Source organism: Linepithema humile, chromosome 1 (genome assembly GCF_040581485.1).
Source record: "Linepithema humile isolate Giens D197 chromosome 1, Lhum_UNIL_v1.0, whole genome shotgun sequence".
Lineage (NCBI taxonomy): Eukaryota > Metazoa > Arthropoda > Insecta > Hymenoptera > Formicidae > Linepithema > Linepithema humile.
The window spans coordinates 21341959-21360316 of NC_090128.1; the positions used below are offsets into that span (position 1 = coordinate 21341959).

At 37.8% G+C, this 18358-nt stretch overlaps 2 protein-coding genes across 2 annotated transcripts in view; one reads left to right on the plus strand and one right to left on the minus strand.

The window, feature by feature from the left end:
* The first annotated feature begins 675 nt into the window (after window positions 1–675).
* Sec16 (Secretory 16) lies at window positions 676–18040 on the plus strand. The gene is made up of 18 exons (XM_012362782.2): window positions 676–991; window positions 1784–1835; window positions 1934–5427; window positions 5519–5604; window positions 5690–5900; window positions 6557–6663; window positions 6743–6893; window positions 6966–7104; window positions 7189–7453; window positions 7532–7701; window positions 8053–8637; window positions 8717–9208; window positions 9457–9489; window positions 11325–11564; window positions 12570–12945; window positions 13151–13236; window positions 14586–14672; window positions 15343–18040. Exons 2-18 carry the CDS (start codon window positions 1830–1832, stop codon window positions 15421–15423), a joined length of 6609 nt encoding a protein of 2202 aa, XP_012218205.1. The 5' UTR covers window positions 676–991; window positions 1784–1829; the 3' UTR covers window positions 15424–18040.
* exd (extradenticle) overlaps window positions 13260–18358 on the minus strand; it is a 62553-nt gene continuing 57454 nt past the window's right edge. The window contains exon 8 of the mRNA XM_067355862.1: window positions 13260–13432. Within this exon, the coding sequence (XP_067211963.1) occupies window positions 13313–13432 (120 nt within the window). The 3' untranslated portion in view covers window positions 13260–13312. The remainder of the gene's footprint in view (window positions 13433–18358) is intronic.

An 18358-nucleotide genomic window follows, 5' to 3' on the forward strand; every position in this document is an offset into this window, starting at 1 on the left:
TAGATTTTATGTATAAATTTTTGATACGAGATTATTTATGAATAATTTTTTTACTTTCACTATGAATAAATATATGTAATTTTTAAAATATCGATTAAAATTTTGAACGACTAATGAGCTTGAATTGAGTTTCTATTGCAAATTTTTCAACAATATTATTATTTATCAGATAAAGTACTTTATACTTTTTAAATGTGTTATATACAAGTAGTAAATAATAATAAAGTCGTAATTAGAATATTTTGATCAATAATAATTAAATCTTTATTTTCGTTTTTTTATTATATTTTGTATCTTTAAACTTTAATTAATAATCAAGTTCAGTTTTAGGTTACAATTTATAATTATAATTGTTACAGCATTTATTACTAAAAGTAAATAGACCTGCAACTAGATGCAAATTTCAATTTTTTATTGAAAACTTGCCTTTAAAGATGGTCATCTGGTGAAAAAAGTTCAATGTGCATATGCAAAAAAACCTCTGTGGCATCATACAAAAATCTTATTTTTTTCTGCAGTTTAAACTTTAAATTCGCTACACAGTACATTCAGTTTTTATGCTTTAAATATTAAAAACTTGTGGACGATAATTCATTCAATAGCCGCCGTCGCCGCGTTCGCCATCTCGCGATCGCTCTGTCGAGGCTCAGCTTTGACGTTTGCGAAAGCTTGCGTCCGCGCGTTACACATTTGTGGTTTTGCTCGCGTGGAAAGGTAGCTCGAGGGGAAAAATTCGTGACGTGCTCAACTCGTTTATCTCTCTCTATCTATTTACCTTTCCCACTCTCGCGTACAGTGCCCGTTGAAATGTCCGTGTGCTCGTGAGGCTCATGTCCGCGCGCGCGCGCGATCATCGACGACGACTGACGACGACGACTACGACACGTTCGCTCCGCCGTCTCGTTCGAAAGAATTAAGAGCAGCTTGGTGGAAAACAATAATGCGCATACCAGGCGTGTGGAGACGGCAGTGCGAGCGACGATAGTTCAGGGTGAGTGGACGCGTACAGATTCATTCCCCTTGCCGTGTCATCGTCTCCCAACTTTCACAGCTGGTAGCCTTTGCTCGGTTCAGCCACGACTATTTCGAACTTCCTAGACGATATTCGCGATCGTCGAAAAAGCGCTTCTTTTACGTCCGCCGTTACATAATTACGTTGATTTTGCGCTTTCGTTATCATCAGCGTGGGATGCACACGCGGACAATCTTTATCATGCTCAGAGCGCTCTTTTACCGAACAACGGAACGATCTTATCGCACGTATACGTGCCGAAAGATCGTACGACCACCTTTTAACAAGACCATTCTATGTATTTAATGTATTGCAGACACACGTAACATATATTTATCTGTAAGAAAGCAACACGGCGACCGATTCGAAAATTTCTTCGCACGCAAAAAGACTTGCAACTCTAATGATCCATTTATAATTCACATTCGTCTGCATTAAGGCCGTAGCGTCGCAGTGACAAGCGTTTCCTGAGATTGTGGATATGCGCAAATAGGATTCAGTTGATTAAACATTTGTGTTCCGATCATTCTTTTTTTGCGGCTTGGCAGATTCATGTTTAGCAGTGCAATCTAAAAAATTTGTAATGACGAAAAAATCATTTTCACTGTAATTACTTGCTAATCATACAAGTGGTATAAAAATATTCAAGGAAAAAAATGATGTAATAAATGATGAAAATATTGTACTATTTTGTTTCTATTATGTCCATCAAATTTTTCTTGGAAATATATTTTACATGTATATAAATTTATAAAATTCTTTAATTTACAGATTTCAAAAATTGCTGTGAATCAAGCTATACTATCTTACAGGCAGCATGAATGTAAGTATTCATGTTAAGCTATTTTATATATCATAAATAATATTATTATATAAATGTTGAAATAAATTACTAACTACAATGTTGTGATGTATTTTTAGAATCCTTATAGAGCCAGACCTACAAGGTCTCGGGTAGATCATTCAGCTGTTTATGGAATGCATAATCAAAATATGTGGATGCCCATGTCGAGACCGCAATCGGATGTTCCAAACGACACCACCCAGCAACACCCTGTTGCGAATCAATCAAAACACATGAGCGATACATGGAAGGATCCCTGGGATTGGAATTTGGATCAGCAATCAGATTCTCAGCAACAGCAGCAGCAACATTACGTACCTTCTTATCAGAATCAAGGGCCACTGATATCCAATTCTATGCAAGATCATTATTTCAAGAACCTCAATGACAATACGTCTGATGTACTTAATCAGAATTCGATGTCAGATAGAAACTCTCCTAGATCGGAGGCCACTCTTCAGACTGCTCCAAATTACACGGATTCGTTCCCTCCTTATGCGAATCATAATCAAAACCAACAGTATCCTTTGCCGCCTCGACAAAACGTCACGAAATCTGGATACGAGTCTGCTCAATGGCCGAGTGAACATCAGTCGCAGAATATGTACACGCAGCAGAGACTTGTGCCGCAACAAAATCAGAAAGATCAATCACCGACGCATTTACCACCTGTAACGTCACACAATAATTGGAACCAAGACGAAACGGCGAATTTGTCAGCACAGCGTAACTGGCAGAATCACAATGAAGTGTTGGGTCACTGGCAGGATCAAAATATGCCGAAGGAGACGCAGCAGCACGTCGACAATATGAGCAATCAGTATAGGCAACCACCACAAATATATAATGCGCCTGTTGAAGGGATCAGCAAGGACCATTCGTTGAATTGGACTGCTAACCGACAGCAAGATATTACCGAAGCGAGTAATAAATCGAACACTGTACCGAGTCAGTGGCACAATCAAAATCGTGAGACCACGATGATCCATCATCCGTCGACGCATCTAGTACAAACGAATAACATAGATGATTCATTTAATTCTTGGTCGCAGTCAGGCAACATCAGCGCCCCGCACGATTGGAGACATCCTAACGTGCAGAGCGATATACATGCGAATCAATGGTTGCAACAGATGGATAGCAATTCATTCAAGGAGAACGTGCTGCAAGATGATAAGACTAAGTTAGCCGCAAGCGAGAGGCAAGTAGATCAACAACAAACGCACGCAGCGTTTCCTTATACTTCCGCGCCACCGATTGTACCTACGACCTTGGAAAATATTGTACATAGGCCGAATAACAATGAGCAGCAGGAGAACGAAAAACAGATGACAGCTTCTGTCGTGAGCACCGCGTCATCTCACGATTCGATTAATCATGGGAAATCAAGCGATATCAAGTCGTCCATTGGAGATGACCATAATTTGAACTCCGATGAATCATCGAAGAGCGATGCTTTTGGAAGAAACGTTCTTACCGGCGAAGATAACGATCACACTTTTGTCTCTTCAGCGACGGAAGAATTGTCCAGCAGCTTTGGCCAACTCAGTCTTGGAAGCAAGTCGGGGAAGCACGCGGATCATTCGAGTGAATTCTTAGAGATACATTCGAGCTCCATAGATGAGAGAGTTCAACATTCGACTGCTAACTTTAACGCGACGAACATTCGAAGTAATCTTGTTCCTGAAAATATGCCTGTATTGCCTCCGAATTATACATCAAACAGCGTGGAAAACTCTCCCTCCGTCGACGGTCAGTCGGTTGTCGGTCAGGATTTGATACCGAATACATATCAGAGTGGTGCTACCAAGGTAACGGATAGCATCTCGCAAAGCGGATATGATCAATGGTACAATCACGGTGCATCGCAGACATCAATGGAGATGGACGCGTGGTACGCGAATGATCAAATACGCCCGACGCCCAAGCAGTGGAACGCTCCTCGGCAAAATGTGGAAAACTATGAAAATATCCAGCAAACGTCCGACTTCGTGAACGTCGAGGTTGTTGCGCCTGCGGCGTTGCAGAAGCGCGACATTTATGGATCGCGTGATTCCATAAATAAGGAAACGTTGGACAATGATCCGAAGCCAAGCACGAGTCCCAAGGAGGCGACGAACATTCGGGACTTGAGGGAGGAAGCAAATAACATCCAAGTGTTGTCGATGCAACAGCAAATGCGCTCTCATCCGCCTCTACAAGAACAGATGCCGGACAACTACGAGTTCGCTTCGAACGATAGAAATACGTTTCTGGAGACCGGCGAGCTGACGGATTCGCATCAGGAGCACGAGCCGACGCCGCCGAGCCAGGATGACGAAAATGACGAAGTGCCTAATGATATTCCTTTCCTGCGCGAAGTGCCAGGGCAATCGAGCTCCATAGATCCGCGCAGAAACGATCCCACGGGCCAAGAGCACAACGTGCAGACGACCGGGCAACGGCTGTCCGATCCCAGGAGAAACGATCCTTCGGGCCAAGAGCAGAGTATGCAGGTTAGAAACGTGCCCGACAGAGCGGAACGTCGCGATGTACTTCCGGGGCAAGAGAGAAACGCTCCTCTGCTGTTGCGGGGCGAGTCAGAAACGCTAGAACGACGAAACGATCCTTCGGGTAGAGAGCGCTCTCTTCCGCCGCAACAGTCGCGAAACGATCCGTCGGGCGAAGAAAGGTATCAGCTGCAGTCTCCGATGATGTTGGAGCCGAGCGAGATCCGCCAGGTGCTCGGTAGAGGCAACGAATCCGAGGAAGCTGCGCAGCAGACGGACGCGGAGCTCAGGCAAATTCCAGGCGGAGCGTCTTCCAACGATGTCACGCCGTTGCTGGACGACAGAACGACCGGCGGGAGAATAGTTACGGGCTCCCCCACGGAAGTTCTGCCGACGATGTCCGCGATACAGGATCAGACGAGCGATTCACGAATTAAGCGCGAGGAAGCGGTGGGCGCGTCCTTGGAAAGCGAGAATCAGGGTATTTCCGGCTCGTCGAACCGACGGGATTCCTACGAGGACGAAGATGACAAGGGATCTCGCAACAGCCGGGAAGGGAGTAGAGAGAGACGACGGGAGGGCAGTCCCGATCGCAGACGATACGAATACGATCGGAAGAACGCCTATTACGATCGCGATCGCGAGTACGAGGATGATTATTATTACGATCGGCGGCGCGCAGCCGACAACGATCGCCAGTACAACGCCCGTGATGATTTCGAGCGTCGGGACGTCTCGTATCGGGATGACGATCGTAAGCATCACAGCCGCGACGACTTGGACCGGCATGCCAGAGAGGACATGGATAGAAGAGTCAGGGGAAAAGAGGATCTGGACGAGCGGGACGGCAGGCGAAGGCCGGACGTAGGCGTGGATCGTAGAAGAGGCGACGATCCACGTCGTCGAGATGCCAGAGATCCCTACGATTCACGGTATCCCAGAGATCCCAGAGATACTAGAGATAGGGATTATATGGATCGCGAGAGAAGGAGGGACGACAGACGGCCTCGAAGATACGACGATTACGATATTAGAGATCCGTACAGAAGAGATCCGTACTACGACGATCCCTATGGAAGAAGGTATATTATTATTAAAAGGATTCGTGCAGAGTATTCCGAAAATAAACGATCGAATCTCGTCAATGTAACATTTATATAACTCTATTATTAGTTCCAGACCTTCGAGTAGATCTTCCTACAACGATAGAGATCGCGAATATTACATGCGTGCGAGGGATCCTTATTATGCATACAATGGTATGTACATTGCGACATAAAATATGTAATGTTACAATAAGTAATATTGTATTTTTTATATAAAATTAAATACGTTTAATTACAGGATACGGAGGGTATGATTATAGCGCTCATTACGGCAGCAATTATTACGCGTACCTTGAAAATCTACGTCGAACGAATCCTGCCGCCTATTCCGAGTGGTATCATAAATATTACGCCAGCCAGCAGCAGCAACAGCATATCGGCAGGGGTGTCAGCAATTATCCAGAGGATAGAGCCAGTGTTCACTCCGGTCGGAGTTCCTGCGATGACAGGTGCGCCCTAAAGTTTCCTTTTTTTTTTTTAATTATAAAGAAGCGGTTTAAAAAAAGAGCTTTAACACCTTTGAACACTCATTTTCTCACTTCCATATGGATCTTCTAACCTTCGTTGTATGTTAGATTTTTTCCAATCCCACGTGCATGTTTCCATTCACCAAACAAGGCACTCTATGTTCCGCATTTTGGATTCTTCAGACGGGCCGACAGTCTGCGGGAGCGCAGTGTGGCTTGTCGCAATTTTAATAGGTGAGACCGAGAATTCCCTCTCGGTTCAAAACTCTTGAGCTAAACATATCGGAGATTTAGCTTCTACCCTTCTTGGTACTCTATTCAAGATTGTAACGATACGTACATAGTTGGCTAGATGTCATAGAATATGCACGTAGAATTATTCATGACTAGTTACAGTCTTAAATGTATATTATTGCAGTAATTGCTTAACACTGTGAAATATTTCACAGTAATGGTTTATTACAACGGTAATCACGCGATGTGGTAAATATGTACAGAATTTGTGTGTGCATAATTTTGTTTTTGCTAAACTTGTGTGCAATTTGAAGTAGAACATGCTTATTTTATTACAATTGTGTGTGCTCTTATTAAAAATTAATTTATCACTTTGTAATGAGGAAACGATATGTTTATTCCAGGACCACTGGCGAGAAGCGAACATTGGGTGATATATCACTGCTGGAAGATTCGGCAATTGCTTCTGCTCGGTTAACACCGACCAAATATTCTACATCTCATGCATATGGTATTTGCAATCAAATTTATATTATACACACTTCGATCAATGTCTAATATTACTAAGTCAGTTTGAAATTTATGCATAGGCTGTTTCTCCATTGGATCTTTGATACACGTTTACCCAAGTTATCCAGCTGACGGCGAGAGAGCTAAAGTGGACATCATCCGCGTAGATAATTTGCTCTCACATGATTCTATTGCACGCGACTTACGATTATACCCGGGACCTTTAATTAAGTGTGTAATATGATTAATGAAGAATACAAGAATAAGAATAACATATATAACGATAATTTTTTTCATTTTTAGTGGCGTAACGCATAAGAAGACTATCATAGAATATTGCGAAAATAAGATTAAGAAAGCAGTGGTGAACGAAGAGATGGTCGATCGTGCGTCATATATTCTGCTATACGAACTGATGATTATGTTAATTCAACAAAATGGGGTAAATATCCTGTTATTCGAGAAGTAGTTTAGAAAAAACTGCCGTTGTTCAAACAGATATTAATTTCCTACTCAATTCATTCAGAACGTCGTCGGTGTGGATATCGCTGGGCTCTTATTGCGTAATAAGGAAGCTCATCCTTACGACACAAACAAACTCAGACCCCAAGATGTAGGGCGCAGGGAATCACAGATATCACAACGATCCGGAGCAACAGGCGGTGACGGAAGTACTCAGGACATTTCCACGCTGTCTGATAAAACAGAAACCAAGCTGCGAAAAACCACAGAGCAAATAACAGATGAATTCAGAGATACACTCCTCTATGGGCGTGTTCAAGAAGCATTAGGTACGATAGACTCGTTTTCTACATTATATAATCGACATTTATCAACATTATTAATTGATTTCCACTTACTTGTAACAGAGTATGCGATGAATGAAGGACTTTGGGGCCACGCTCTCTTCCTGGCTAGTAAACTGGACAAACGCACGCACGCTTCTGTGATGACTCGTTTCGCGAACAGTCTGCCACCGTATGATCCATTGCAGACTCTGTACCAGTTGCATTCTGGGCGTGTACCTGCTATAGTCACGGTAATAATCGTTTTTGATTAACGAACTACAATATGGTCGAGAAAGGATTGCTATTACGTCTTCTACTTCGTTTTCTTTTGTAATCTTTGCGAATATATCGTTATTTTGTTATATCTGATTGTACATTGAAGAAGGCCTGATGGCAGGCCGAAACGTCTGTAAACACTTAAAGAATATATTATAACCTTCGTACGTAGACCTAGCATTTTGGCTCTTTATGCTCCTTATTGATTATATTTGATTTAAAAATCACCAGAGCCTTATATTCTATTTAATATAATCGTTTTTGTTCTGTAATAAAATTATGCATACTTCTTCGTTATAACAGTCGTTTGCTTTCTTGGTTTATAGTGCGTTGCGGATCCACGTTGGGACGATTGGCGGCCTCACTTGGCTATGATTATCTCCAATACTTCGGCGAATCCAGAAGTCAATCGCCGGTCAATAACGACTCTCGGGGACACGTTGTTTACGAGAGGAGACATCCACGCTGCACATTTCTGTTACATTCTTGCGCAAATTGATTTTGGGGCTTATGGAACCAGCGGAGTTAAGCTTATACTAATCGGCGCAAATCATAATAAACCGTACTCCGAATTCCTTACAACGGAAGCTGTCATGTTAACGGAGATCTACGAGTATGCTCGAAACCTCAGTGATCCAGGCTTCACATTAATAGATCTTCAAACATTCAAATTCGATCTAACAATGAAAATGGTGGACTGCGGATTAATTGAAAAGGCTCTGTTGTATATTGAACAGATTGCAACAAATATTGCGAACGACCCATTGAAATATAAGAAAGCTTTCATCAAAGCGGTTTATGTGTTGGGCGATCGAATCAAGTATCACGATCCGGTCTTTAAGGATGCTGTTGAAGAGGCTGCGAATTTAATGTGGCTTAACAAATTGGCTGAGATAGTTGGAAAATATCAAGTAATTATACGCAAATTTCTAATGACAAAGTAAATATGATGTACTTTATTTATACTAAATATAATTCTATGTGTTATAGGACGAAGAAATTGTTGAAAATGAAACATACAATTCCCACGATGATACTGCTCGTACCATTATAGAAAACCAGGAAGTTCATGAAATGAAACAACACCAACAACACCAACAACACCAACAATTGTTACCGCCGTCAATGTCGCAACAGCAATATACTATTACTCAACCCGACTATAACAATGGTCCTACATCGGTGATGGAAGTCAATACCAGCGAGTTGCAATCGGATTGGCAGCCGCTATCTTTACCGACAAATATTCAAGATACATACGACTCGAACGTACAATACATAAGAAACATGGACGAATCTTCTCAATACCAGCAGCCGCCGCCGCAGCAGCAAGATTATTGGAATCAGCAATCGTTTTATCAGGGAAATTATGGAAGAAATGAGCCAGCACCATCTAACTGGCAGCAACAATCCACACCAGGCTTGACCAGCGATCAGGCTGAAATTGATAGCTCGCAACAGCAAGATAAATGGAATTATGAGGTATATTAAACGTCTTTTTTTGACAGAAAAATTTCATCATATAACATTTCTCTCACATTTTCATTCATCATGTAATTCATTTTTAGACAGACAAATTATATTACTTTGTGTATTTTTTTTTTTTTTTTTTTTATATATTTTGTTAGGAAAATGTCATTTTCCTCATTCAGCTCATAATTTCATACATCATTTATCTTCAAGCATTACAATTAACATTTTTCACCTGTTTCTTGATGCTTGCACACCAGGCGGAAAGGGAAGACAAAACACCCACTCCTGAAGTAAGTAATTACGGACTTACGGATAATAATCTTGATCTCGAAGGATCGTCCAATGTTGCCGGTATTAGCTCGTTACGACGCCGCAATGTGCCTGTAAAGTCAAATCCGTGTATTGCTTCTGCATTTAACGACAATACCCTTGATAGTGTATCCGCATTCTTTGATTTGTCCAGCGGTAATCCTGAAGTTAAAGTTCAAAACTCTCGTAAGAGATATCCGAAGTTAACCGCGAGTTATCCGAAAATTCTACAAAGTGACAAAATTCATTCGAAAGATGTTAAAAATTCGCAACGCACGGACCCCGTATTTTTAAAACCACCATGTTCGCAACCACCGGTGTTCCTAAAATGTAAGAAATTGAAAAAACAGTATCCGTCGGAGGACGATAGTGAAGAAACGGTTTCGTGCACGTCGGACGAAAACAATTTGTCTCAAACTACAGATCTAGATATTCAGTTTAGTAAGTTGAAATTCGAGTCTCTCATAGCATCACATTTATCTTCAGAGACCAAAAAGAGCAATGTTACTTCTTATAGCAAAGAGCAAACTTTGAAACAGTATTGTAATTTCGAGGAGAAAAAAGTTATGAGAGTAGCTCCGCATATTCGTAGGAAGGATGTGATTTGTGATACGGTAGACGCATGGTCGAATGATACCGGGCAGAATATTTCCGAATCATCCAAATATAAGCCATTAGTCTTCGGTGGCACGTATCCAATTGATCTACCACTTCAAAATAGAAACCGTCTAACAGGAGAGACTTTTGTTAAGAAAAGCATATCTTTGACTTACGACATTGATATTCCTATAAACTACGACTAAAAAATAATCTAAGGTGCAACTGTATGTAGCTTTGCGTTAGAATTTTTTCATTTAGATAAAAAAAATAACAGAAGAGGATTTTTATTTGGAAAATGTGATTGTGCATAAGTGCGTAAATGTTAATAAAATGAAAAGTGGGAAAATTATCAACAGATTTATAATAAACACTCGATTGTTCCATTTGTACACTATTTTAAATCTCCAATTTTTAAATATCGGCATATGAAAAATGTTCAGATTCTAACGATTTCATATATGCTATAATTATACTAAGTAGAAATATGAAAAAAATTTTTGGTGCTATATAAATTACAGTATTGTATAATGTTTTAATATTATTTTAAGTGCTATTAGATGTACGATAGACGTGTTATTACTGTTGGTCAAAAGCGCATAATAAAGTTTTATTCATGTAATGTACTTTCTTGAACTTCTTAAAATTATAAATACGTTCTCTTATTATGGGATATTAAGAAAGATTTGCATTAAGCTGCAATACTCATTGAAACGAGTAAAAAAATACTTCATCAATATAGAGCAAAAAATACGTCAGAGTTAATTACTTTTAGTAATATAAATGACTAGGTTGTTTTTCTAATTCGAAACGAGATCAATTTTTCGTTCTGTATTGATTAAGCATCTTTTATTCATTTTAATGAATATTACATGCTCTCCAAGTGTATCTTTTTCTTTAGCATCCTGCATGCAATTTATCTGCATTTTCTACATTTTGTTTTTTCTAATATGGATTATTTTATCTCTCTCTCTTTCACATTTTGAACATTAATATATCATCATAGAATGACATCATGTTTGAGATAAATACGGTAAGCAAAGTTTTTCATTTTTTACTGTAATTTGTGAGTATCGCATATATTTTATAAGTGTTTCAAATAGAGAACGCTCAAGCTCTTAAATGGCTTACTCGCTAGGCGAACTCGCATTGTTACAGTAAATAGTGATAAACTTTGCTGGAGCAAGTTTGCGATGATCAATCGTATATTTTATTTCAGCCTGTGCGGCAAACAATCTCTATGACACCGTCGACGGGTAAGCAGTATGATCCATTGGAAGAGTTGGATGCGCTTGAAACACCAAGATCGAACTCTAAAACTGGGGAAGCAAAGAAAACCGAGAAAACGACTGAAAAGAAACCTGCTAACAGTGGCGGCTCTTGGTTCGGTGGTTTGTTTAGTAAACTTGCGCCAAAGCCGAAAAATCAAATGATATTACCAGACGATAGCAACCCAACGGTAAGTATTTTGCACTGTATCTTTTTCTGACTTACTAGAAAGTTGCAATAGACGCTTTTATATGTTTTATGTCGTTAAGGGCTTGCACGGATACTTTTGGTAATATCACAAATAAAATGAGAAAAAAAGAAAAATTACAAGTGATAATGCTACTTACGGTTACCACAATAATTCTAAGACGGACAGTAAACAGGCCAGTATAAGACGGGATTTATTGATTATTAAAATCGTTAATAACGACTAACGAATCGCTACTAATATGTTTTGTTAACTAGATTTTTCTAACATATGAACACAAACATACACAGACATACATTACAGTTAACAAACCTTTGCATTTCTTCTTTTGCTTTTCCTCTTTTTTTCTCATTTTCATTTAATTTTAATTTATTTCTTAGATTGGATTGAAGCTTTGTATTATGCAGTAACAAACTTTCAAGTTTATAATACTTGTTTGATCAATAGTAGTTACACAAGAGCGTGTGCATTTCTTGAAAAAAGAAAAATATATAATAAATACTTGTATTAATTTTTTCATTATTTATTAAAATAAATAATGACTATGTTAATTGAATTAAATTGAGATATTGATTATATCTTTGTTTTATAATATTTATTTCTCAAACACATTTTATGTGAAATTTTAGTGTCTTAGTGTTGATTTTAATATTATAATAATAAAAGATAGATATTTTTTATACATACTAGAACCATTCTAGACCATTTCTTTCTTTGAAATATAAGATTTCAATGCATCGCAGTAAAGAAAATGTACATTCTAAAGTTTTAACCTATCAAATGTTATGATATAACGTTATAAGGCATTTTTCTTATATCTCATGATATAAGATTCCAAAGCATAAAAATGAATAAAATGTACATTTTAACATTTCTAGACTATTTCTTTGTTAAAAATATAAGATTTCTAATTAGCAGCACAATATAGAAATAGAATATTGTTGTGCTTGTATAGCATTACATCATTTGTGCTGTCTTGTATTGCAGATTGTTTGGGATCCTGTTGCCAAGAAGTGGATGAATAAGGATGAGGACGGCGATGGCGGTGCTGGCACATTGGCACCACCGCCAAAAACTACCGATATGAATTTTCGGGCGCCGGCGATAGAACGCGTTTCACAACCGGCACCACCGGTCAGCACACACAGTGAAGACGCACCGACGATGGATACCTCGAAATTGCTTACTGGTAGCAACATGTTCAAACTGCCAAAGGGTAGAAATATGCGTGCCAATTACGTAGATGTAATGAATCCTGGCGGATCCAAAAGTAACACGGCATCGTCCAACATGCTTACTCCCATGACATCACCGCTTGTACCTATGGCTACTTCGTCCCCGCAGTTATTCGTCCCCGCGCCAAGTAAGTCACGCCACTTCAATTGTTCTCTTGTGTTAATTCCCTTTGACTTTATTCGCGCAAATTTATTTTTTAAATTCCCAACTTTATTTTTCTCGGTACATTTGCAAGTGTAATACTTAGAGCTAGCATTGCCTAAAGTATAGCTGAAGATTATAATATTGAAAATAGTTCACTAGAAAGTAATGAATTACTTTTATTATGGCAGTTACTGATCCAAATGCTCCCATGGATTTCCTGACATCGGCAGCAACACCATCATCTGGAAATGTCGCGGAGAATACACCACAAACAGTAAGTGCTTTATGATCCTGTTACATGATTTTTCAAAGAATCGTATAATTGTAAATTATATTTACAATTCTACACATTACTGCCACGTACATACATTAACAGTTTCATATAAATGTTCCCCTTTGTTGTTACCCTTGTGTTCTGGCTGCAGTTTGCTGGTATGCAGCTTAGATTTTCTGTCGGCGTGTTTCTGGAACTGTAATGTTAACAAAACTATATATTTCTCTATGCGTCCCCTTTTTCACAATCATTGTAATGAACAATTTGTACATTTTATATTCATTGTCTAATTTCACATCATCTAGTTTCTTCTACATATAATCTTTTCGAATCAATCATATTTACTTTCTTCTATAATTATTGCATATTTATAGGAGATCAATTTGCCTAGGTTTTTACAAGTTATTCCTCCAAGATGTTTAAATTAATGGATTAGATTGCTCCAGCACTGTGCAAATCCCTTCCTATTTAAAGAAACGAGATAATGGCAAAAATAATCATTGTTATTGATAGCATTATTGAACATACACCTCCATTGCTTTCTATATTATATTTTAATGACAGTGACATACCTTATTAGATTTCTACTTTGCTAAAAATGTTTTTTCCTCTATGTATCTGTGTTTAACCTTACCATTCTTTTTATGTTTCTTTATGCAAGCAGTCGGGGAAGCAGAATGATGTAGCCAAATAATAATTATTGCTGATAGTAAGGATTCATTTTATTAATTTTACATGTCATTATTTATTGGTGTTTTATACGCACGCTTTCTTACTCACCGCTTGCTAAAATGTATATATTTTTATATGTGAAGCTTTCTTGCACAAGAAAATAAACACTAATCATGTTATATTTCACAAGTGCTAGCAATTAACATTTGATAAATGGATAACGAACCTAATTTGCTCGCATGTTGGTTGCATATTTTGTTATTAATTTTATGAGCGTAATATGCAGAAAGAACTAATAACAGATATGAAGTAGGCTTTTTTGATTGTGACTGTGAATGATTTTGCATAATGCTACCATTGGAAAATGTTTCATTAACCATTTGTATACTTACATCATAATCAAAGTCTAAAAGACGTGTTTCTTTTAGTTTCTTAAAATGTAACGCTATAGTACACAGGAACACAAGTCGCATAATACCGATTTTCACATTGTGTATGCTTAGAAAGTGGCTTTTGTACTTTAAATAAGATCATTAAAAACTCTATGTTCTGAAAAGCGTGAAAATAATGCGATTATGTAAATCGGTATTATTCCTGAAAGTACACGATGAAACTAATTACAATGACTTGGCGAATATTTGTTAGTGAGACAACATTGTGTTGTATATGGCATATAGCTCTCTCGCTGGAGCTCGACCAGCTCGTTATCACGAGAGGTGCAGAGCTACACAATAAGGGATCCGCGGCTACTTCAACGGAACAAGGTAATCTAGAAGCAGTAACTTTCTCTTCATTTGCAAGATGACCACTTTTCCAAATTATTACTGCGAAATATGCGCTATGGTACACAGAAGATTGTGTCAGTATAATCTTTTTAAACTAATGAGTTTATATTTATATGCCAAGTAAAATTTTTCATCATAATTCGATGCTGCTTTTGTTACTAAAAACGGCTTATGCTTATCAATCACTGTCAATCATCTTCATGAGGTCATTAATCGTAATTCTAGAATCGTGGGAAAGCTTGGTGAAGGATATATATATTGGGTTCGGGCTCCGGTTCTCTCTCAGATTATATAAATAACAATAAGTTTAATCATCAATCAATTATTTGTATCTCTGTTATGTTATCCGTGAATTACATTAAATATAATTGTTTTAATATAGATTATATCTTCTAATGCTGTAAAGCGCAAATGCAAATTGCATATTTTTAATGAAAAATAATGAAAGGATTGAAAAATTGCATCCCCTTACTGCTTTCATACTATGTACACTAATATGAATTATTGATTCTAAAATAGGAATTTGAAAGCCCAAAGATTAGGAAACTTATCTTTATCTCTAGTATATTATTGCACAATATTATAAATTTTTTGTACACAGCACATACAAAATACTAACTGTATACTTCAGATTGAGAATAATTTTCAGGGACCAATGATGTTTAACCCGAGTGACATGAAGGATCGTTCGGTGAAGAACATACCATCCAGCAGATATCCTCCGCGATAATTCATGCGATTGTTTATGCAAATAATTTGTCATTCAAATTAGGAGATTTTCTGCAATCGTGTGCGTTTTGTTTCTGTATGAAACGTGACGGCAATTCCGTGATGACATATTGCTCACAGTCTTTTTGGAAAGATTGTGTATAGCCGAAGGATATAAAAAATTAATTTTGTTTGAGTTTGTTTCATAATTATATTTATAATATCTAATTAAGAACCGCATTGAAAACGAAAAAAAAAAATTTGGAATAATATTTCCGTACAATGGAAGGTAACAATGGCGGAATGGTGCTGCTAGTTAAATTCGAATATATAATCCTAATTTGTCAACCAAAAGCTTCCATTGCTCATTTTTTTGGTAAGAAAATGTGCTTTTGTTTAATGAATTTTTGCGGAATGTTTTATGCGCAGTGCAACGAATTTATTTGGAAGCTATACATTGATATCCATTTTTAGAAATGCATATTCCCATCGAATGGTTACCTGTGCATTTGCGTAATTGCGTAGATTGGGTTAATTGTCGCTAGGAAAAGTGCGCGAGTGCATTCCCTTTATTATATATTCGCTTAGCTTGTAAGTATTGTCATCGGTACCGGATTTGATATCGTGCGAAAATTCAAGTTCTGCGAACTGTTTGAATTATGCGAGTGAGATGTAAAGAAGTGTTTACTTGCAACTTACAGCCAGATCTATTTAAGTTACGATCAATCGTGGTCCTTCATTAAAAAGAGTGTCTTGTAGACGTACGATGATAGAGCGAGGATTGTAGCGCTAATTGTAGCTTAACTATCGCAGAATTTGTTACAACATCGGCCTCGGCATGTGCTGTAATTCTAAGTCTGATTTTATATGCCGGGAAAGAAGGAATATTGCAGCGCCGATAAAATCCGAAGTGTTAGGGATATGAAAATTTTATCGACGACGGGGAGAATCACGTTAACGAAAAGTGTATAATAGAAATATTGTTAGATGTCGGACTACTACGATATAACATTGATACATCAATAATAAGCAACTGCCATCAACGTGGATAGTGCGAAGAGTGATGAAGAGCGTTTGTATTGCGTTTTCACTGGTTCAATCGCGTTAGATGTAAGATTTGTCTGTCGGTGTCTATTTCCGCGAGGTATTTGATAGTTCTAGAAGGTTGTGAAAGCTGATAATATACGGATGCGTGAAGAGCATCCTGGCGAAGGATACACGAGTTGGTTGTAGTGCTTTTCCGTGTACGTCGAGATATTGTAAAAATTAAGTATCTATGAATACTTACACGTTTCAGTAAAGATATTTTAGCGCACACGCGAAAGCGCTAAAACTATTCTTTCTATTCTTAGCTAGAATGTTTTTACTTCAAAGATTGATACCGGTATAATTTTGCGGAGTTCACACTTGGATACAAAAACAAAAAAAAACGCAAATTTCTTTTTTAGAAATTGAACTCGTCGAGATTATACGGTTTCGATTCTTGCTTGGCTCAAGTTATCATCACTGTACGCTTCGTCCTATCATAATGGATACCATTAATCGTTTGCGGCGGATATGATTCTAGAAAGAAAAACATTACCTTTGGCTCATCTCGATTTTTCTCGCTAGTAAATTTCCCATAAATTTCTGAAATAAGAAACTCGAAATTTTCGACAAAATCTTTCGGAATGTAGCATATTTCTAGCAAGTGGTTATTCCATTGCCATTGACCACAACTAGAACAGGCTGGTTTATAGATATAGATTTTTGTAAATTATGACACTCGTAATACATTTTATATTTGTGACATACGAATTAAATGTGCCCTAGGTACATATGTTATATATGTGTGTGAATATACGTGAAAGATTTGTACATACTCTAAATGTAGTTTTCGTAAGCTTGTCCTATTGTCACATCGGAATTATTTATATTAAAATTTTCTTGTTTTTTTTTTTTTTAAATACAAGACAAAAACTCCATAAACACACTATGTTCTCGCAGAAAGCAACCAGAACTGCTCTATTTGTGATGAATGGCAGTTTATTATGATCAGTATTGTCATTAGTACGCAGTCGATCAATAATAAGCTCTTGTCGAAAACCTGCTGATAGTTGTTATAGAAAAATACGTCAACGTGTTACAATAGGCACGTCTTTGATTCTTGCACATATTTAATGTAATTGAGAATTCGGGTTGGAGTTATACATGCAATTTGTATAAATACGAGTATCACCGCTTTCGTTTCCTTATTATCATCTTATTTGTTCGTTGTTAAACGGTTTGTTTTGTAAGATTTTTTCACACGATATTATTGTAAAATGAATATAGGTCCGCCCGAGAATTCGAACAGTGATATATACATATATACGATGGAATATGGCAGGAAAGAGAATTTTAAGATTAGCGTTAAAGTTGAACAGAAGTATTAATCGAGCTGTAATGTATGTATAGACCGGTTTATAAACGACGCGATTCGTCTTTGATGTAACATATTATTATATACGTTTTACGCACTTTCCAATTCAGAGTTGATGTACGTTTATGGGAAATACGGATAATAATAATGATAATAATGATGTACACTGTAGATTATTAATATTACGATTATTATTATATTACTATTGATATTATAATAAAGAACAATTACAATACAATTTGGAGTTGTGATGACCAAACAAGATCCATCGGGATGCGAGTGGGAGATGAAAAGAATGAACAATACGTACATTATTTTCGATCCTTTTATTAAGTTTATTATAATGTTTCGAATCGATACAATGATTTCTGTGGTATAGTCGTCTTTCGGGCCACAACGTCGACGATCGTCTCCCGCACACACGGACGTTACACTCTGAGATCATCATGCGTGATACGAAATAGGCGATGAGACGTTGCGCGTCTCCGATGCAGGGGGAGAGGCGCGTGTGCGCTCGTTGAAACACGAAGAAATCAATCCAAAAATATCATCGTCT